The sequence below is a fragment of the Glycine soja genome, chromosome 8, assembly GCF_004193775.1.
Source record: "Glycine soja cultivar W05 chromosome 8, ASM419377v2, whole genome shotgun sequence".
Classification (NCBI taxonomy): Eukaryota; Viridiplantae; Streptophyta; class Magnoliopsida; order Fabales; family Fabaceae; genus Glycine; species Glycine soja.
Window position 1 is genome coordinate 617,757 of NC_041009.1, and position 20,619 is coordinate 638,375.

Genomic DNA, 20,619 nt, shown 5'->3' on the forward strand with positions numbered 1-20,619 from the left:
GAAAGTTACTGAGGTAATTTTTCAGGTACATTATTTTATTATATAGATAATTTCCAGTGTACATTGTTTTATTATATATAGATAGATATATGGATAGGTGTTTTATTATATAGATAGTAGAATCCATCAAAATCAGGTCTGGCCCTCACTTGGAAGGAGAGGACACCTTTACAAATTAAGGGCCGTTGACTTTCCTCAAAGCATGTTTTTGGTGCTTTTTGTGCCCACAGTAAATGCCTCCTTACTTGGAAGGAAAGGGCACCCTCTTGAGTGTCCACGATAAATTACCGTACAAGGGATGCCACCCTTTTTCAATCAATCTTCACATATAACGCGTGATAAGTATATAGTTAAAAAAAAAATTACCATATGCCACAAATTTTAAGACGTGTTTTTAATTAAATTCTATGTGAATGTAACAATAATAATTTTAAGAAAAACGTGACATATGTCATGAAGATCGGCGGAATTAGGTTATTTCGGATCACAATAATTTTTTTAAAATAGTTAATGCATTGAATTTTATTTTATCATTTAATCATAAATAAAAAATTATATATATCTATATAATAATTTTATTATTATTTTTATAATGATTATCTTAAAAATTATGTTATTATAATTTTGTTGGTGTATGGTATAAAAAAATTATATTTACACTCCTAATTTTTCAGTGTAAGAAAGTGCCGTATTATTTTTTGTTATTGATAGTCCGTCATATCTAATTCAAATAAAATTATTTTTCCTAAATAATACACGAGATTTTTAAAAAAATATTACATTTGAAAAATAATAACAAGTGGAAAGAAGTTCCTGCACGAAAAATATCGCAAAATCTATGGAAGTTGATTAACTCATAGTAAAAGCACACTTTTATTAGTAGTATATATATGACCCTGTGCCTTTCAAAAAAAAAAAAAATATGTACCACCCTTTAATTCTCATCTCAATCCTCAAAGTCCACGAGTGACACAACAAAGTGTGTGATCAAGTAGTTATGGCACAAGATTCAGAGAAAATATGTGAAGGTGCTTCGGAGTCTGCAATCACCCCAGTGATTGGAACACAAGCACCAGAGAGTGAACCAAAAAGCACTCCAACAACTCAAAGAATCAAAGCCACAAGGCACCCTCGGTGGACAAGACAAGAAACACTTGTTCTCATAGAGTCCAAGAAAATGGTAGAAAGTGGAGAACAAGTTTGTCGATTCAGATCAGCATCAGGGTACGTTCAAACTGATCCGAAATGGGACATGGTGTCGTCGCTGTGTCAGCAGAGAGGTGTGAAGAGAGGGGCTGTTCAGTGCAGGAAAAGATGGGGCAATCTTCTCACTGATTTCAGGAAGATCAAGAAGTGGGAATCAAGTGTAAGAGAGGAGAGTGAATCGTTTTGGATAATGAGAAATGATGTGAGGAAGGAGAAGAAGTTGCCGGGGTTCTTTGATTCTGTGGTGTACAATGTGTTGGATGGAGGGGTGTGCACCACTGTTGCATTTCCCTTGACACTCGTTAAGATGGCGCCAAATAAAGTGGAGATTCTTGATGGTGAGAAAATGGGATGGAGCACTGAGGAGGAAAACATGGAGACTAACATCACTGGAAATATGATCAATGGTTTTCCGAAAACACCAAAAAAAGGTGTTTTTTTTGTTAATAAATGTTAATTGTTGGTTTATTAGTTTTTATTATCATGAGCATCATATGTGCATTTTTTTTCTTCTTCCTTTCTTTCTTAATCATTCAACTAATCTTATATCTCTCATGAGCCAAAAAGGCATTGCAGGGAGTCTCAAAAGGACACCCATACTCACACTGCCTACTCCAGGTACTAAGTTACATAAATTACATTACAGTACTCATTTTGTTTGTGCTGTTAAAAAATGGTTCCATAATTACAATGTCTATCATGATCCTTTTCTTATTAACTGATCATTTGTTTTGTTATTGCTTTAAATTAATAAGCAGAGAAAGTACAGCAGCAGCCATCTTACCAAGGGAACTACGATCCTGGTAAATCAAATCAACTCACTTTTGCTGTGCACATACTATGTGTTGGTTACTATCCTGTCCATTGAATATAGTCAAACATTTTAAATTGTGGAAATCGTTCAGTTTGACTTGTGAAGCAATTTTTAGTGTTTATACTTTATAGTAAAGTTTGTTCAGCATATTTTTATATTTTTATATCATTCCACCTTTTTTTGTTGTCTATTTCTCCCTTTTCAAAGAGCTTTTTGTTACACCAAAGCGGAACTCTTTATATGCAATCGTTGCATAAAACTCTAAATTGGCTCAACAAATAGCGAACCATACCATTCATTAGTATTTCATCTGGCAATTGGGTGCTGCATATGTTGTGCATTTGATCATAAAAAAATTACTACTTCATTACCATGGCCTGGGTTTTTAATACAGACTAATAGACCAAGAACCTTTATTTTTTTGGCTGTTATTAAAGTGGATTTTTGGAATATCATTTTAGATAGACGACGATCCTACTTAGATATAAAAGAATGACATGTATTTTTACCAGGAGTGTGCTACCAATTGCAAACTATCAGTTTTGCATGCGAAAAAATTGCTTTAATCATTCATATTATACGCCATGGTCACTCCTTGAACTCATGACTGAGCATATTTTTGTTTAATTGATTAACAAGTGATTCAACAATACATAAAAAAAAAAACAAAAAAAACCTCAGAGATAAATCAGTGAAGTAATCATTAGACGAATATGTGATGACTCATATTTTATTTCGATAAAGTACATGTTTGGCTTGTGGCTTGAAAGATTCTAATCATTCGTTCACGCATTCCAAAGCGGCAAACTGAAAAGTAACTATATGTTGGATTGGAAAAATTAAAAAACATGGGTTACACATTGAACCCAACGTTTTTCAAACACACCCAAATTGGTTATAAAACATTTTGAGATTTGAGTTGTCCAATCTTCATCTATTGATTATGATTCATTGATTGCGTGAATACACGAAAAGTAGACTGCACCGAATTCGATTCCAACATAATTGGCCTTTTTTCACAATCTCATGTAAAGTATATTTTGGTTCAGGCATTCAGAGGGAACCTATATTCCAGGAGGGAATGGGATACAAGAGAAAGCGGTTATCATCGGACATTAGTGAGGACAGCACAGATTTCAACAACATTACCAAACTACTAAGGAGGAACAGTGACATACTAAAAGCTCATATTGGGACTCAGAACATAAATTACCAATTGGCCAGGGACCAGCAGAAGCAGCAAACTGATATTATAGTTGCAGCCCTTGGCAAGCTCACAGATGCTCTTACAAAAATTGCTGACAAGCTATAAATGAATTCACATCAAAAGACAAATGAAAGAACTTAATTAGGCACTAGATTTCATCATCATCATTTTTTTCCTCTTTTAAATTAGTACTTCTCAGCTTTTTACCTCATTTTTTGGGGAATACTACTCTTCATATTATTTGTTTTCATGTGGTTGATGTTTATTCTTTCTACTCTAGATGCAGCTTGAGTAATAAGCGTTGTAACGTCTGAACAACTTATAGGGAGCTTGCCTCCATTCCACCAACCCAATGGACCGCCAACTCACTAGCTCCACACAAATTTATTATGAACCACTTCAGTCTATTTCCCCAAGAAAACATAGCCTCAATTCGTCAGCATATTCTACGCTACGAAGAAATATACACAATAGAATTATATGCGGTCCATGTGGGAGAATAATAGCATACAAAATCATTTAATAGAAGGCCTTACAATTTACACTAAGAATTTCCTCTAATTATACAAAACTCACCTTTCAATCCCCACTACATAGGAACAGCCTCAATAAGCCTAGCAAAGTAAAATTGAGTAGTGGTTAAGCCTCTCTTCCTTATGGTCCAGCCAACCTTTTGCAATGCTCTCTCTACATCTGCCTCGGAGTGAAGATATGCCCTTGTTGCCTTTGAAGGACCAGGGAACAACTCTCCAACCCTCTTTAGCAGATCATAATAAAACGTCTTTGGGGCAAAACTCAGAATCAATCGCTTGTTGGCCAATGATGCAAGGTGTGCAATCATCCCATCAGCTTTACTTTGGGGGTAATGAATCAAAACATCAAGGCAGACCACCGTGTCATACTTGCCATCTAAGCTCTCCAAATCCTTCACTACAAACTTTGGCATCACAGGCCCGGAACCATCTTCACTGGTTACAAGCTGTTCTTTTGCCTGCACCAAATAGAAAATCATTGCTTTATTTCAGGAATGACGCAAATTTAAGCTTAATGTGGTATATAAGGGAGTGTTTGATTTGATTGTTTTCTGTTCTCATTTTCACTCAAAATAAAAAATGATCGTGAAAATGTGTTTGGTTGAATTTTTGTTTTTATTGTCCCTAAAAATATTTTTTCCAAACCAACAAAAATAATAAAATTTCATTTTTAGTATTTTTTAGTTGAAATCAAGAACCTCATTTTGGGTCAAAGATTTTTATTGTTTTTATTTTTTGAAAACAGAAAACAAGAAGTCAAACTAAACATATTTTTAGAATTTTAATCTTTTGAAAATAAAAATAATTTTTAGAAAATAAAAATACAAACTAAATCCCCCTAAACGAGTTAAACACATTATTAGTTTGTGTTTGCTTCGATAATCTCAAACTGCCTAATTTTTTAAAGGGTAAATTCTCATTTTGGTATATGACTCTTTATATTTTATTTTATTTTTATTATTAACTTGTTTGCTTTGATAATCTCAAACTGCGTGGTTTTTCAAAGGGTAAATTCTCATTTTGCTATATGACTCTTATATTTTATTTTAATTGTATTATTAACTTGTTTGATTTGATAATCTCAAATTGTGTGATTTTTTAAAGGATAAATCCTCATTGATCTCTTAAACCAAGATAATAACAAAGATCATAAATTTAAATTTAATATATGATGTGCATGAAAAATGATAAATTATTTTTGAATTTCATAACTTAATATTAAATCAATATTCTAAAAATACAATTTATAGAAAAATTAATCCTTAAAGATGTTTAGTACTTAATGGCTATTTGGTATTTAGCCTTTTTTTATAAAAAAGAACAAAGCCCAAAAATTCAACGGTTGACTAGCGTTAACCAATGTAGTAAATGTTAAGAAAGGAAAGCACGGTAACTAACCTGTTTCTCTGCTTCAGCAACCATAGCGGCGGAGATATCACTGGCGAACACAACAGCGCCCTCTTTAGCAAGAGGAATAGAGAGCGAGCCCGTACCGCACCCAGCGTCGCAAACCGTAATTCCCTGAAGGGACCCTTCGTCCTTCAACATGCTCAGCGTGTTCTCCACGGTCTTGGCGTGACCCAACCTAATGTCGCGCTGAACCCGGTTCACCTCGTCGGTGTCTCCATAGATCTTCTTCCAGCGCTGGAACCCGGAGTTGTTGAAGTACTCCCTCACCACCTCCTTGTCGCCGCCGCCCACCTCCTCCGCTTGCATTTGCCGCCGCCGCTCGGGGTCCGTCAGCGACAGCACCGCCGCAAGTGCCGCCACGAACCCCCCGCTGACCACCGCGATCGTCGTCCCGTCGATGACGCCCGAGACGTCCGTGGCGGTGGCCGTGGAGAGCGGCGGAATGGCGAATGCCGGCGAGAGAGGGGGTTTGGAGGGTGTGTGAGAGAATCGAGTGGAAATGGTGGTTCTGTTTGGGTTGGGAACAAAGATGGAAGAAGACCATATGGACGATGAGAAGGCCATTGTGATTTTGAGTTTGTATGACTGAAGAGTGGGAGTAAGTAGTTGAAATGTTATCCAGGATAAGATAGCATTCCAGTTTCCACGTCTTGACCTGATTCTCGTGGGTCCTACTTCTCCATACTGCGCTTGAAAATGAAAACTAACCAACAAAATCCTCATATAACCAAAATGGTACTTCACTATATCACCTATGTCAAAATGAATTAGATTATAAATTACTTGTTCCAGTAAATGAGAAATTATTTTATTCTTGGAAACTGTTTACGTGCTAGGAATGACTTTTACCAAAACAAATGAGTGGCGCTCATGTTCATGTTTTATCATTTTGCACAAGACACTCGCGTTTAGGTTGATATCCATGAAAGAGGATGTTAGGCCGAGACATATATGTTACAAATATATTTCGTAACAAGTATCTATAATACATTTTATGGGAAACAAGTATGCATTTCAAAACAACTTTAATAATCCAAAAATGTATTATGGAATACCTATTCAAGAATGATTATTTCTAGATATTCCGAAATACATTTCTAGATTATGAGATGCATTTCGGAACAACTGCTCATAATGATTATATCTATATCATGTTTTCTTTTCTTATATAATGTATTCCCCGACATGATTGCTAGAGTTTGTAGTATACATGTTAATGGAGTTCCAGTTCACCGAGTTCAGGGGAAATAGGGGTCGGAGGAAGGAAAGGCAATGTTGGGATATTCCAAAATAGGAGGTGCAGGAAGAAAAAGCCCTCAGACCACAGATCAAAGTGGCTGGCCCGGCCCATTTGAACACATGGGTAGACTACAGCGTATCTATCTCTTTACCGGCGGTCTTCACTTGCATACACAGTGACAGTTTCATTCATATTCATTTTCGGTGCGCTTTTGTCACCGCGCACGTAAAAACCACTTCGCTTCAACCTCGACCCTTTCACGACACTGGAAGCCCTTGCTCGCTGGCCAGGTTTGTCTCATCCCCTATTCTTATTTCGAGATCTGTTGCAGCGTTGTCGTTGCTCTTCAATCGAACCTTCAATTTCATTTTCCCGCTTTTGCTCACTGATCGTGTGAACGTTTCGAACTAATCAGGACTCGATGGGAAAGGAGAGCCGAGCGTCCGCTATGGAAATCGACGCTCCAAAATCGACGAGTTCCGATCAGATCGTTCCCAAATTCTCCATCAACGGTTTGTTTTCTCCTTCATTTTGCATTGCTGTTCCATTCCGCGCTATTCCTTTCGCCAACGAAATGGAAAATACAGCATTGAACAGTGAACTTTGGTGATTGGTATAATAATTAATAATTAATATTTTTGTTTTAAAAATTACCAGTGCTGCAGCTCTTAAAATCTGCGCAAATGCAGCATGGCTTGCGCCATGGAGACTACACTCGCTATAGGTATGTGTTTGTATAGTTGCTAACACGATGTCAAATAGCGTTAATTTTTTTTTTTTAATTTAATCTGTGCCTGTAGATGTGTTTTGTAAATTTGTATCCCTAAGAATGATTCATCTGGGAGACTCAATGTGCTAGTTCTATTTCTAAACAGCTGAAAATGTTTGTTGATGTGTCAGTTTTGCTTTTATTCTGAATGCTGTGAATAACAAAATTTCCTTTAAAATTGTGTGCTCCTTGGTGCTTTATGGCCTTAGAGTCTTCTAGCATTATGGACCAGCCATTTAAAATTTATGAGATTGTTTTGTTTCAACTTGTAGAAACCAGTGATTCAACCTGTTGTTGCTTTAGCTATCGTGTTGAAACATTATATCGATTTGTAATAGACTTAATTTTCTCTCAATATTGTAGGAGGTATTGCACAGCTCGTTTGAGGAGGTTATATAAATCGTTGAAGTTTACCCATGGTCGTGGCAAATATGCAAAAAAGGCCTTAACTGAGTCTACTGTCACTGAAGTAAGGTATGCTTTAGTTATGGTATTTTTCTATTCGGATATAAGTTTTTGGTGCCTTTTTGTAGCTGACTTAGTTTTAAATTGTGTTATGGAAGGCAAGAATATTAAAGGGATTGGCTCTATTTGGTTGTTTGCTGTCAGGCTTACTATCTTCGTTGCCCTCTCCCCCTCCCTTCCCTCACATTCACGACTGATTCCAGCATCTACTATTCCCTTGTGCTGCTTCCGGGTGCATGTTTGTGGGATCTAGTATAACAGAAAATTTTCCACTACCTTCCCTGTTGCTTTGCATCCTAGCCCTGTTCCTCTTCTTCCTTCTGCAATAGGCTCGTGATTCAGCCAATCACAAATCCCTAAATACTTTATGAAACCATCATTTATACCTTGTTTTGTCTTTATTCCTATTGCTTTTCTCAAAATGTTTTTCAATAATTTGTTGGAAAAAGGAAAATAAATATTTCATCTGTCTGGCAACTTTTTTAATTGTACATTTATGTCCAACATCGGAAGTGTTATGGTTTCGAATCAGGTTTCTTCATGTAATTCTCTATACAGCAGAGAGAGCTTGGAGTCATGCCATGGAGAAAAGGCAGCTTCCAAATGGCCCAAATGCACGTCAACGCATATATTTGATTGGTAGGTTGCGGAAAGCAGTAAAATGGGCTACTTTGTTTTCACTATTGTGTGCGGTCAAAGCAGATTCTAGAACATCTTTAGAAGCTGAGGTGTGTCTTTTATTTCCCCATCTAATTATGGCTAGTTTACTGCAGTATTTTGTTCCCCCTTCTCCTGGTGCAGTTTTTTTTACAATCCATTGCTTCAGAGAAGATAAACTAGCTAGCATTTCAAGCGTCTATATTTCCTTTATTTATGGAACCATATTTTTTTATTTGTATTTTCTTTTTGATTTTTAACTGTTTGGTTTGATCTAAATAGGTAGTAAACCTAGAAAAAAAAGTAAGATTTATATCAACACATGAGAATTAAGAAGGCCAAAGGATTCTTTAAGTTCATGAACAGGGATAAGTTTCAATTCATTTCATCCCTCAATTACATTTCTGTTTCAGTTTTGTGCTTAAAATTGCAGTTTAGCATCTTTACTTCATTAGTTTTTTTCCTTAAACAAATTGAACTTACACATTATGGGATATGTTACCTATTCTGTTTTTGTTTGATAATTATTTAGCAATTTATTAAAAACTTTGAGGAGACATGCTATTTAAAATGTAAATACTTTGGAGGTTTTAGCCTTTTGTTTTTTAATCTAAGGTGGATAACTATTTATCTTCTGTCGATGAAAATGAACATCCTTTCTCTTTTTGTTGTTCACTGAATTTTAGGCTTATGAATCCTATATGAAAGGGAGCTTGTTGTTTGAGCAAGATCAGAATTGGGATGTGGCTTTAAAGAACTTCAAAAGTGCTAGGTACATTGACCCTGGTTCCATGATTCATACATATTGCCTTGAAAAGAACATGAAATAGATGCTCTTTTTGGTAAAAAAGATAAAAGAGGGAACAACTATTTGCTTGAATGAGATTAGTCTGTGACTGATTTGATACTGGGACTGATTTGATAATATATGTTTTCTTATGGCAAACACTTGTTTAGTTTGTGACTGTGATATAGCATACCAGCTTTTGGGATGTTTATGTTTTTCTTGCTCACCCTGCTTGAGTTTTTAACCATGTCCTTATTTAATAGGGCTGTATACGAGGAATTAGGGAAATATGGAGATTTGGATAACCAAGTTTTGTGTCGTGAGCGAGTTGAGGAACTAGAACCTAGTATCCGATACTGCCTTCACAAAATTGGTCAGTCAAATTTACAGGCCTCTGAACTTTTACAAATCGGTGATGTGGAAGGTCCTGCGTTAGACCTTTTTAAAGCTAAATTAGAGGTTGGTATAAATTTCTTTTGTATATGTATAATTGGGGAAAAGGGAAAAAGTAATATAACATGCATATATTTGCAAATCAATGTATTCATATATTTCTTATGAGGAAATGTTGCATTGGGGTAAGATAGACTTTTCATTTTCTTGTTTATTCAATGAGGGGACACAATCATGTAGTCATAAGATGATCTTTTAAGTATCGATATACTATCTTGAACAATCTACGTTCACACTCATGAACTCCTGCAGTCCTAATTTTCAATTGGTTCCTTCCATTTTTCTAATATGGTTGGTTACTACATATTATATTACCAAGTCCCTTTGCATCAGGGTCCTTGGGTAGAAAATTTTGTAATTCCTGACATACATCATGCCTGCCTGTAACTGGTTGGAGTGAAATGAAGAGGCTAAACTCCCTCCCCACTTGTTTTTGTCTCCTCTCCAATATTGGAGGGTAGAGAAAGTGATTTGTAGTTTTTTGGACTGTGTAGGCTAAATTGCTCTGAGATTTTATTTTACCTCTCATCTCCACTACTATTTATAATGGTGTGACTGTATGTTATCCATATTTTCTCTTCCCTTCCCTTGCAAGGTCTACTTTCCCATCCTTCCCCTCTCTTTCTGGTGAACCGAACCAAACAAGGGGACATATCCTTCCCTTCCTTCCCTCCCTCCATTAAAAATTTAAAATCCCTCTGCCCCCATTCCCTTCTTTGAGCCAAACGCACGGTAAATGTATCATGTGTAGTCACTTTTATCTATTATTTGAAGTACTATATTTTACAATTAACCAGTTCTATTACTTGAATCAAGTAGGGTGCTTTTTTGAATTCATGCATGTACTTCCTATGATAAAAATACCGAATTGAATAATGTTTGTTTCAGGCTGCCATGGCTGAGGCAAGATCTCAACAAGCTGCTTCCATGACAGAATTCATTTGGCTTGGCCACAGATTTCCAATATCAAATGCCAAAACAAGGGTTTCCATTCTGAAATGTTGGTAGCTTTCTTCCCTAACAAATTAACTGGCAAGTTAATTGGAAACAAAATTATCTGTTGATTATTCTTAACAATATTATTTTCCTGTCTTAACCCCATCTTTTTTTTTTTTGGTATTCGTCTTGACCTCATCTTTGTCCCATCTCTTTTTCTACTCTGCAAAATGACATTTACTACCCTGCGTGAGATTCTTTTGTTTTTGTTGTGTTTTCTTTCATGCATGTGCTATTATAAAGTTAATTAATTGCACTGCACTGTTGCCTACAGTAGATGGCCTTACTGTGATGAGTTTCACAACGTGGATACCAGTGATGAAATTTATTTGAGAACTAACATTTGAATTTTTTGCAATCCTTATTTTTCAAGGCTTTGTTTTACTTTGCCAAAATTTATTGGAATAACAATTGAATACAATTTTTTCCTTTGTCCATTATAAGTATATTTCTCAATTCAAACACATTATATTTTGTCAAATATTGGGTGTCTTTGTGTGTGGAGCGGAGTGCATAATTTTTTATTTGCATGTGGGGGGGGTGGTTTAAAAATGTAATTGTTTGTTTGATTTAACATATGGTAGCTAAATGCCTATAACATTACAGTAATGTTTCTATCTGAATATTTTTCTCAGCCCAGGAGCTGGAGAAAGATGTACATGGTCCCTTGGCAGACTCAATTCCGGCAGACAAAAGACTTGTTATTTTTGACAAAATCTTTTCTGCATATCATGAGGCCAGAGGCTATATTCGGGCTGATTTGGTATGTGAAATTGTTTGTTGCTGTTAACTACGAATAATTATCAAGATTTTTTTACTTGTTAGTATTAATTTACTGTACATTTTAGGCCACTACAGGAAGTACAGAAAGCGTGAAAGATGATTTGAATGGTCTTGATAAGGCTGTCAGTGCTGTCCTAGGAGAAAGAACCATTGAGCGCAACCTCTTGTTGGTTAAGGTTGCAAAAAGCAAACTGGCAAATCGTCATGATGATAAAAATGAAAAACTCACCAAACCTGAAGAGCTTGTTCGCTTATATGATCTCTTGCTACAGGTTGACATCCATTTTTTTTGAACTTGCATTAATTGAACAAATATTTCTTTGCATAAAGACCTTCCAGTCCGCTGCATTTTTCTTTATGATATGCTCCTCAAATTTGAATGACAATGCTCACACATTTGACAGAATACAGCTGATCTATCTGATTTAGTCAATTCTGGAAGGGATAAAAAGCCAGAAGAAGTTAGCTTTGCTGAAGTGTGTTCATACAAAAGTTTGGCTTTTCGAGCCCAAAGGTTTGCTTCTTGGAGCAAATATTTTCTTATCATTCTTAGAAATTTAGTTAATTGCTTACTAAAATGCACACACACTCATGCTATTTTCAATTTTTTTTGAAAGCTATGTTTCAAATATATATTCTTAAAAAAACATGTACCAACAACACTTGGGAGATTTTGCAAAAGAAAGTTCATCAGAACACACTAATTACTGTTTACCCTAAGAACCTTGCTGTTCATCCCTTTTAAATTTGGGCTGGGCCTAACACCAAAAGCTAACTCATGAGGTGAGGATTTTTCCAAGCCCTTTATAAGCTCTACTCTGGTCATATATGTAGTCTATGTGGGATCTCAACTCAACACACCCACCTCATGTCTAGGATTGAACATTTTGAGTGTGGAGATTGCAGGCCTCATTTTTTTATGTATATATATTACACTGGGAAACTCTCCGGAGATCCATGGAGCAAAGTTCATTTTTCGACAACTTAGGCCAACCCAATATTAGAGTGGGATAGCCTTAGTTTTATAACGAGTATTCAGGCCATAATGCCATATTCCTAACCAATATAAATGTGGGACATCTTTTCCCCTTCCCCATTCTAGATTGGACATCTGGAGTGCGAAATTGGTAAGACTGGACATCTATAGGTAGTCCAATATTAAGATTAGATAGCCTCTATCTAATGCCATATTAGAAACTGGACATCTATCTTGATCGTCCCATTCGCAAAATTAGGCTTCCCCCCCTCTTCTGAGGGCCCTAGGGGGGGTGAGTGGTGAACCAGTATGAATGTATATGATTAGTGAGTGGCCAGTACAGCCCAATCTGTATCTGGTTTAAATGATGTTTAAATTTATGATTTTTCTATCTCATCTTAAAGGTACATATATTGATATGTGGTCATAACTCACATGCAGGTGCTTTTATGTTGCAAAGTCATACAGTGTGGCTGGAAAGAGGGCTGAAGCATATGCATTGTATTGTCGTGCTCACAATTTGGCAGATGATGCCTTAAAAAAGTTTCAAATGTTGGATGGTGATAATAAGGTAATTTTAATCATTTGTTTTTTAGGATCAAATTGGTGGACTTTGGACACCTCACTGATCAGCATTTATTATTTGCAGTGCAACATATTTTCAAATGATAACTTTGAGGTCAAATTCCCATAAAGACAGTAATCTTTGGATCTGTGCTGGGTCAGAGGAGTGTTATACAAGTGACCTTTTTTTAATTGAATTAATTCCTTTCTGTTAACAAGTCATTTCTCACAACTTCAGGATCTACTCAGTGTTTTTATGCTATCAAAGTTAATTCCTTAACTGTGTTTCTTGTAATATGTCATGTCCTTCTAAATTGAGAGCTTGCTTTGTTGAAATTTATTACAGGAACTTAGTGGGTTAATGGTAGTTGTTTCAGACTAATGTTTTAGAATTTGGATTCTCTCAACACACACACACACATTTCAACATTCATACCAATAATACTTGAGCCCCCACATTTGTATTGATTGATTAGTTTTGTATTTTCTTTAATTTTTTCCTTGTTTTTTTGGTTTCACAGATTATGATGAAAGAGTTGGAGGACTTGTGCAATGAGTGCCGATCTAACAGTTGTATAGAGCATGCATCGGGGATCATGGAGGAGAAAAAGACTCAAGAGAATCTATCTGAAAGGGTTTCCAATATATCATTGACCGGAACTGAGCGGGTACATATGTTTCTACTTCTCATACAAAAAACCATGTTTTTTTTTGTTCATGCACTATCGTATGGGAAGGTTTTGACCCTATTGAATTTGTAATATCTCGGAGTTAATAGTATTTGCATGAAAATTTATTGATATATTCTGACATGTATTCCTGTTACAGTTGGAGAAGTTCCTTCTTGAGAAACTTGATGTGTATGAGTCTGCTGTGGGTGATTCAAATGTGAAGTGTACACCACGCATTGCAGGCTTCCCTCCAGCTTTCCAGGCAATTTCCCGTAATCCTATTGTGCTGGATCTGGCTTATAACATGATTGAATTCCCACCTATTGAAAACAGGATGAAGAAGGATAGAAAAGCCAAGGGCGGTCTTATCAGTAGGATATTTGGATGAGTATATTTAATTAGGGTTTTTGGTTGTTCAAATCAAATAATTTTTGACAAATTATCTGGTGGTTTCTTTTGTGGAATATTATTATGAATTTTGAGATGTCATGTACAAATTTGAGAGGTCTAGATATTTGGAAATTTTACAGTGGAGCGATTGTTTGCGGTTACTATTTTTATTTTGTCGTAGAACTTGAAATAAGTTGGGCAATCTGTTACTTTTACCAATGCATATTCCATAGAGCTTAGCTGTATACCACCATTTTTAAGAAATACAAACATAAAGAGATCATATGAGTTGCCTTTATATATTCAGCACAACCTATGCGTAGAAGTGCTATATTTTATTATTTTAGGAGGTCGATCTTCTGGAATTGTATGTTAAGCCGATGAGGGGACAGCAGGAGTTTCAAGATGCCTTTTCAACTACGCTAGAAAATGGTGAGAAAAACTGAGCTCCTGTACAAGATAGATATTTTCCAACTTCGAATAACAGTAAGTAAATGTGTTCTATTTTAGTAGCTAAAAAATTTGACAGGCCTAAACTCTCTTAAGAAATAACTAAAGCGACCTAGAAACATACCCTCTATTTGTTTCTCTATGGTATTGACTTTTATTGGAAGTTGAAAGTTGGGCATCCAATATGGCCAACTCTGCAGCATATTTGATTTGCTGATATCCAGTTTTTTAACCTTTATGATATGATAATATCTCATTCAAGTTATTAGTTCGTCCTGTTAATGAATCATCATGTGGTTGTTAGAGATGCAACGAAATCATTCATGAACCTTAAACTCCAGCTTTTGGAAGAACTAGTTTTTGACGTGATATCAAGGTCTCTATGACGAAGTGGTCCAGATTTTTCTATCCTTGGCTCCCCCGTTCTCCTAAGTTGAATTTCAGACATGGTAAAAATGGGTTTGTGTACACTCACTGCCACAGATGTAAAAATGCAATTAATGAGTCTTCACGTAATTACTCAAGATTTTATATTCTTTGATAGAGTAAATGGCCACATTGTGTTCTAGTTCAGACTGCAGGTTTTGGTCAAAGTTCGGGAGTTTAGAGTTTATTACTTATTTTTTGCCCAAAAAAGTAGAGCTTATTTAATAGAATGACCAGATAAGATTGACAGCTTTACAACTGTCTCCATTTGCTATCTTAGATTTCTCAAGCTCTACTCCATAAAGTCTCAACTCTCAATTCTTATAGCATAGTGTCGCATGTTACGCCACGATTTCTTATTTAACCTTTTAGATAGGTTATAGGTTTACTTTTTTCTACCTTTATAAATAACCTTTAGCATTTAGTGGCAATCTAATTATTGAAGTATTACTTGACGTAACTTTAATATGTGGGAGGTATAACTTGACGGTTTCTTATTGCAGTATTCTGAGAAAATATTTATTCCCCGGACAAAGAAAAACCATCCTGTCTTTTCACGGGCACAACTGGTGCAGGAAAGCATCTGTGGCAATGATAAGAAAGCAGTGTACCAGCATATTGTCAAGTCGGATTTTGACATCAATGCCATCGGTTGGCAAGCATCGTCTGGTATGTCTTCTTATTCCAGAAGTCTAAACTCCAGCAAAAATTTTGGTGTTGGAAAACCAGTAAGTAATGAGCTGCTGTGCAGATGACTCTTTCGACACGGCTTCTTCAAATAATTTAAACATTGCATCTCAAAGTGAAAATCAGCCCATTGAGGCCATACAAGATGGTTCTAGCGTGCTTCACCTTGCATGCCAAACTAGTGACGTTGGCATGGTGGAGCAGCTCCTACAACATGGGGCAAATATAAATGCTTGTGATTCTAGAGGTCGGGCACCACTACATACATTATTGTATTACTAAAGGGAAGACCGCAGCTGCAAAAGTGCTTATCATGAGGTAATTAATTAGACGTTTTCTTGTATATCCCAAACATTTTCAATCATCGTATTCTATGTCCTAACTTCACTTTATAGTCATCAAAGGATCAATTACACATTTACATTGCCTCCAGTCCCGGAGGAAGATACCAAACCTTTAGCGATACTAAAATCATATATATGCTCTACATACATTTATTGTATATGCTAAACAATTGAGTTCGTGCAGAACTTTATGAAATTTGAGTGTATTATTCTTCCATTTCCGTACACATTAAGTTTATAATCCTTAAAGTGATAGATAAGTTTGACACTTATTTTCATCGTTTCTTCGTATTGGAATCATAGTAGTGCTTAGAAGCATAAGCTGTAAACAGATTACCATGCATATTTCCTCATAGAAAAAGTTACACCTTTTATTTTGCTTGGGGGAGGGAAGCAGAGAGAAACAGTGCGTTAAAATGTGTTTTTCTTTGTTTACCTCTAAAATGGCACTAGTTAAGTTTCTTTTTTTTAATATGGAAATATCATTTCTGTAATTCATTATTGACCCTTTAATTATTGTATTTCAATTTTAAACTTCAGTTTCATGGATATTTTCTTCATATACTGTCTCAGATATGCTGTGTTCATGATTGATAAGTTGTTGTTTACTTTGGAAAATTGACATAGAATGCCAAACATTTACAGGGGAGACAATACATATGTCACAGATAAAGAAGGCAAAATTCCTGTTAAGCTTGCATCAGAATCTGGCTGTGTTGATAATGAAATTATCGCTCTCTTGACAAGCAGATGACATGCTTAAAATTTTACTATAAGCAGTCATTAAATGCATGTTTGATATAGAAAATCCCTTGTTTGTGACTTCTCGAGAAGATTAAGATTGAGGACCAACTAGCCATGCATACGAGCACAAAGGGGCCTGGAGCAAGTGGTTTAGTTTTGTTGGGCCATGTTATATAGTAATTATCTTCTTAAATTGAAGGATGTGATGGGCTGATTGTGGGGTTTCACGTCCATTCCAATTTTCAACTTTTCAGCCTCCATTCTCATTAAATTTTTGGGACTGAGATCATTGTCATGTATTCCAAGGACTATATATATATAAGTTACTTAAATGATTATTCAACAAGGTGTAAAAGTTTCTTCAAAAAAAAGAAGAAAAAAGAGGTTTAATGTATGGATCTTAATAAAAATAAAGTATGGCCCAGTTACAGCAGAGAAATGTGAGGGACGACGTTCTGTAAACGTGGATCTCAATTAAGTTGTTGATTATGACAGAATTGTTAGGTTCAATGTTCCATCAGGTAGTAAAAATCATTATTTTTTAATTAGAAAATGTCTTATCCATAATACTGCATACTTAAAAGGATATTAGCGACTTTCAGAAACCATATAACTTGGTTGGGCGATTTTTAGATGTGATTTTTTTATACAAAGGCAAAAAAAAAAAAAACTAGTTATAATATCATGCTGCTCGTGTACAATTTTCTTATTATTAATTTGTTGTATGTTTGATTAGCATTATTTTTAGAGAAATAATTAATTTAAAAAAACTCAGAAGTTGATACCAAATAAACAATTTTTTCTCTTAAATAAGTTGAATTAAACACACTTAATCTACTTAAGAAAAAAGCACTTAATGTTGGTAACTTTTTCAAATGAGATGTTTAGTCGTCACTGAAATTTAAAAAAAAAAATCAAAATTTAAAGTAATATATAAATAAATATATAAAAGTCCGACTCAAAGGTAGTTTTTTCTGGTCTGATTGCTTTCAAAATGACTTCTTTCACTTTTAAGGATGTGTTAACAATTTGAGAGGTTCATGTAACCAGCAGTTTCCATGTTTCATAATTTAGGTCGATAATATATTTTAGATAAATGCTATTAAGAAAATTAAATCAAACAATACAGCTTGATGCGTGATTCTAAATGTATCTCTAAACATATTTCAAAATAAATATATTTTTTTAAAGTAATCACACTAAGATTTGAACTTATAACTTCACTAATACTTACTATTCCAACCTTCATTATTGAGGTAAATTCTAATGGGCAAAAAAACATCTTTAAAATTAAATGTTAAAAAGATACTAATTATTTTACTGTGAAAAATATTAGGAATATTTTAATATATAAATTGTATTAAAAATTCTATATATTTTTATTTTTATTTTTTAATAAATTTAATTCTCCTTTTATAAATTGAATTGAAATATAAAAAAACATATGTCAAGATAAGTAATTCGAAAAGGAGCACCCAAAAAAGAACGACGATCCCCAATGGTAATCAATAGAGATGAAGTTAGGTTCTTTAACCAACGAAGAAGAAAAAAAGAACACCTAAAATGCCACTAAAATAAATGAGTGTATGAGGTTAGCATAATGTTTCAGTGAGTGCAACTAACACTGTCCAAATCAAAAATCATACCTCAATTGTACATTGATACCAATGCTTTAACTGTCGTGAGTTGAACTCTTTCATAGTATGCCTCTCTACTTTAACTTCGAATTCCTTTCTCACTTTTGTTTCCTCCCACGGAAATGGATACACTATAAATCTGATGTGACCTGCATAGCCCTTTTTGAAAAAAATATATCGTGCTTTTGCACCAAGTCAACTTGTTATGCTGTATCATCTTAGTTAGAGTCTGGTTGGCATTAATTAGTTAAAAAAATTAGTTGAATTAATTATTTACTTAGTGAGCAGTTTTACTAGTTAATTATTTACTTAGCTTTCTGATGACCACTTACCACCTTCTTCCATGGTCACCGTCATGCAGATTTTTCGCTTAATTATAACAAGTTTCATTTTCTTACAACTATACCCAAAATAATTATTAAAAATACAATTTTTGTCGTAGTTTATTAGGGTATTTCGATAGATGTTATCACCTAAATACGAAAGTATAACATTGACTGTTCCATTAAAGCATAAGGACATATATCAACTTGGTTGAACAAATTGCTAGTATTTTATTTCTGTTAATGTTTTTCTATAATTTTCTTACAATTAAAATAAGAGGTAAGAAGAAAAGAGAAGAAAAAAATGTGATATAAATAAGTGATGTTATGGAGAGAAATAGAGGGGGAAAGAATGAATTGTAATGTGAAAATATATTATAAAAATATAATAACTCAAACAAAAACAGCGACCTCTAACTGTTTTGCAAAGAGTGCAGTTTCATATTCACGATGGGCAACACTTGAGTCTCATTGACCTTATATACCCTTTTAATTTCTCTTGAATAAAAAGCAATTTACCCATTCAGAGCCATGTGATACTTGTCATTCAATCCCATGTTTAGTAGTTACAACTTGCAAACTTACAATTTATAATTCTTCCAAGAGGATGATGAATGATGCCAGCAATTCTGAAGAAGACCTTGTCATCCTAATGCTTCCACGTTATCCACCATGCCCAAAGAAAATGTGGAAAACAATATAACAAAAATGCATTATATATTCAAGCTTTTTTCATCTACTCAACCCCTTTAAAGCTAACTCTGCTTTTTCCTCGGAAATTATTGATCTAAATGAGATAGAAGATGGCACCCATATATGGTTATTTTTAGAACCATTTATTTTAATTTGTATTTTTAATTCAATCAAAAATATTTTTCAGCCGAATAAATGACTGCACATGAGATTAGGATCTACATGTAAATTGTTGTAGTAATTTATTTAGTATCTCATTATTGATTTTTTACTTTACAAATCATTTAGTAGAATTGTCTTAGTTAAATTAATTTTTTTTACTATCTAGATTTTTTTTAATGAACCATGAACTAATATCTTAACGGTTCAACACTAGTTTAATTTTTTTTTACAGAACATTAGTTTAATTTTTAAACATATTAACATGAACGCGTTTCATCATAAAATCTTTATTGGATTCAATGTGCAGCTCATTCTTGTTCTTCAAGTCTACGTTTATTAAATTTTATTTATATAAAATATAAATATATTTTTTCTTTTCAAAATTTTATTGGAACTCTGTTACAATTATATATAGACTATAGCTGCATGTGAATGATTGCAATAAGGCAAACCCATGGATGGAGTCGTATGGTTAATTATGCTGAAGTGTAATTAGAGAAGAAAAAAAATGTGTGATCGCTATATTTTATATTACCTTCTTCCCTTTGAAATAACAATATAATCTCCCTTAGCTCATCATTCACTGAATATGAATAAGCTATATGTTGATTTTGTTCTTTTCTACAGAATACAAAGGAGCATTTATTATTTTTTTTGCTTCCTTAATTTCTGTTATTTTATTATTTTATTGTATTCTCCTTCGAATCGAATGTCATAGAAATAGAAATATTAACCCCTTTCTTAATTCTTTTGTACCAAATACAGAGCATCGATCAACTTTCAACTTTCCAATAGGAAGCTCCACGCAGAAAGAACAATTCAAAGCCACGGGAAAAATGTGGAACAGAGTGGGTATGTGTAGTTACAACGTGATATAAATGCTGTCTTTTTTGTCATAGAGATATTATGTTAGCTTGATGGTTGGGAAGGAACTTAAGGGTTAGGAGAGAAGATGAAGAGATTATGGATTTGAATAATCCTCATTAATATTATAATTATGTAGAAGAAACAATATGTAGAATTATTATAATTATTTTACCCTTTATATGCTTATCCCTGGGCCCTAACGAATTCTGATGATTAAGCATGGTTTTATAAAGAGGAACACCATTTTTTCAATTCAATTAGCATTTTTCAAAACAGAACCCTGTCCCGAAAATCCATAGATACTCAAACAAATGGCAGTAACTTGATTGCATCATTTAAATTGAACTTTATATTAATTTGATGGA

General features: G+C 34.4%; 4 protein-coding genes across 10 annotated transcripts; 3 read left to right on the forward strand and 1 right to left on the reverse strand.

Moving 5' to 3' along the window:
- Positions 1 to 946: 946 nt before the first annotated feature.
- Positions 947 to 3,358, forward strand: LOC114420976 (trihelix transcription factor ASR3-like). The gene is made up of 4 exons (XM_028386704.1): positions 947 to 1,637; positions 1,774 to 1,824; positions 1,965 to 2,009; positions 3,070 to 3,358. Exons 1-4 carry the CDS (start codon positions 998 to 1,000, stop codon positions 3,330 to 3,332), a joined length of 999 nt encoding a protein of 332 aa, XP_028242505.1. The 5' UTR covers positions 947 to 997; the 3' UTR covers positions 3,333 to 3,358.
- Positions 3,226 to 5,795, reverse strand: LOC114420977 (magnesium protoporphyrin IX methyltransferase, chloroplastic-like). Of its 4 annotated transcripts, XR_003668472.1 has the most exons (4): positions 5,159 to 5,795; positions 3,804 to 4,218; positions 3,435 to 3,678; positions 3,226 to 3,326 (listed from the first exon to the last, which is right to left on the reverse strand). XR_003668472.1 is itself a non-coding variant. In XM_028386707.1 (3 exons), exons 1-2 carry the CDS (start codon positions 5,732 to 5,734, stop codon positions 3,817 to 3,819), a joined length of 978 nt encoding a protein of 325 aa, XP_028242508.1. In that variant the 5' UTR covers positions 5,735 to 5,795; the 3' UTR covers positions 3,250 to 3,673; positions 3,804 to 3,816. The 4 variants fall into 4 exon arrangements, 3 of the variants coding, with proteins under 3 accessions (XP_028242508.1, XP_028242507.1, XP_028242506.1); XM_028386707.1 differs by having other exon boundaries at positions 3,250 to 3,673; XM_028386706.1 differs by having other exon boundaries at positions 3,250 to 3,678.
- Positions 5,796 to 6,433: 638 nt separating this feature from the next.
- Positions 6,434 to 14,144, forward strand: LOC114420978 (signal recognition particle subunit SRP68-like). Of its 4 annotated transcripts, XM_028386708.1 has the most exons (15): positions 6,434 to 6,700; positions 6,826 to 6,922; positions 7,068 to 7,134; positions 7,543 to 7,653; positions 8,177 to 8,372; positions 8,988 to 9,073; positions 9,352 to 9,547; positions 10,430 to 10,541; positions 11,173 to 11,300; positions 11,386 to 11,592; positions 11,725 to 11,834; positions 12,738 to 12,867; positions 12,946 to 12,975; positions 13,382 to 13,528; positions 13,689 to 14,144. In XM_028386708.1, the coding sequence occupies exons 2-15, from the start codon at positions 6,832 to 6,834 to the stop codon at positions 13,917 to 13,919; spliced, it is 1,842 nt and encodes a 613-aa protein (XP_028242509.1). In that variant the 5' UTR covers positions 6,434 to 6,700; positions 6,826 to 6,831; the 3' UTR covers positions 13,920 to 14,144. The 4 variants fall into 4 exon arrangements, with proteins under 4 accessions (XP_028242509.1, XP_028242510.1, XP_028242511.1 ...); XM_028386709.1 differs by lacking the exon at positions 12,946 to 12,975 and having other exon boundaries at positions 6,442 to 6,700; XM_028386710.1 differs by lacking the exons at positions 6,434 to 6,700; positions 6,826 to 6,922; positions 7,068 to 7,134 and having other exon boundaries at positions 8,203 to 8,372.
- Positions 14,145 to 14,296: 152 nt separating this feature from the next.
- LOC114420980 (ADP-ribosylation factor GTPase-activating protein AGD3-like) lies at positions 14,297 to 16,910 on the forward strand. The gene is made up of 4 exons (XM_028386712.1): positions 14,297 to 14,407; positions 15,301 to 15,466; positions 15,549 to 15,802; positions 16,474 to 16,910. The coding sequence occupies exons 1-3, from the start codon at positions 14,351 to 14,353 to the stop codon at positions 15,764 to 15,766; spliced, it is 441 nt and encodes a 146-aa protein (XP_028242513.1). The 5' UTR covers positions 14,297 to 14,350; the 3' UTR covers positions 15,767 to 15,802; positions 16,474 to 16,910.
- The last annotated feature ends 3,709 nt before the right edge of the window (positions 16,911 to 20,619 follow it).

Coding starts and splice junctions, on each gene's coding strand:
- LOC114420976 (XM_028386704.1), top strand. CDS start 998: ATGGCACAAGATTCAGAGAAAATATGTGAAGGTGCTTCGGAGTCTGCA. Junction 1,638..1,773: donor TCCGAAAACACCAAAAAAAG/GTGTTTTTTTTG, acceptor TGAGCCAAAAAG/GCATTGCAGGGAGTCTCAAA. Junction 1,825..1,964: donor ACTCACACTGCCTACTCCAG/GTACTAAGTTAC, acceptor ATTAATAAGCAG/AGAAAGTACAGCAGCAGCCA.
- LOC114420977 (XM_028386707.1), bottom strand. CDS start 5,734: ATGGCCTTCTCATCGTCCATATGGTCTTCTTCCATCTTTGTTCCCAAC. Junction 4,219..5,158: donor TTGCTGAAGCAGAGAAACAG/GTTAGTTACCGT, acceptor TATTTGGTGCAG/GCAAAAGAACAGCTTGTAAC.
- LOC114420978 (XM_028386708.1), top strand. CDS start 6,832: ATGGGAAAGGAGAGCCGAGCGTCCGCTATGGAAATCGACGCTCCAAAA. Junction 7,135..7,542: donor GGAGACTACACTCGCTATAG/GTATGTGTTTGT, acceptor TCAATATTGTAG/GAGGTATTGCACAGCTCGTT. Junction 11,835..12,737: donor TTGGCTTTTCGAGCCCAAAG/GTTTGCTTCTTG, acceptor ACTCACATGCAG/GTGCTTTTATGTTGCAAAGT.
- LOC114420980 (XM_028386712.1), top strand. CDS start 14,351: ATGGTGAGAAAAACTGAGCTCCTGTACAAGATAGATATTTTCCAACTT. Junction 14,408..15,300: donor TTTTCCAACTTCGAATAACA/GTAAGTAAATGT, acceptor TTCTTATTGCAG/TATTCTGAGAAAATATTTAT. Junction 15,467..15,548: donor CGGTTGGCAAGCATCGTCTG/GTATGTCTTCTT, acceptor GCTGCTGTGCAG/ATGACTCTTTCGACACGGCT.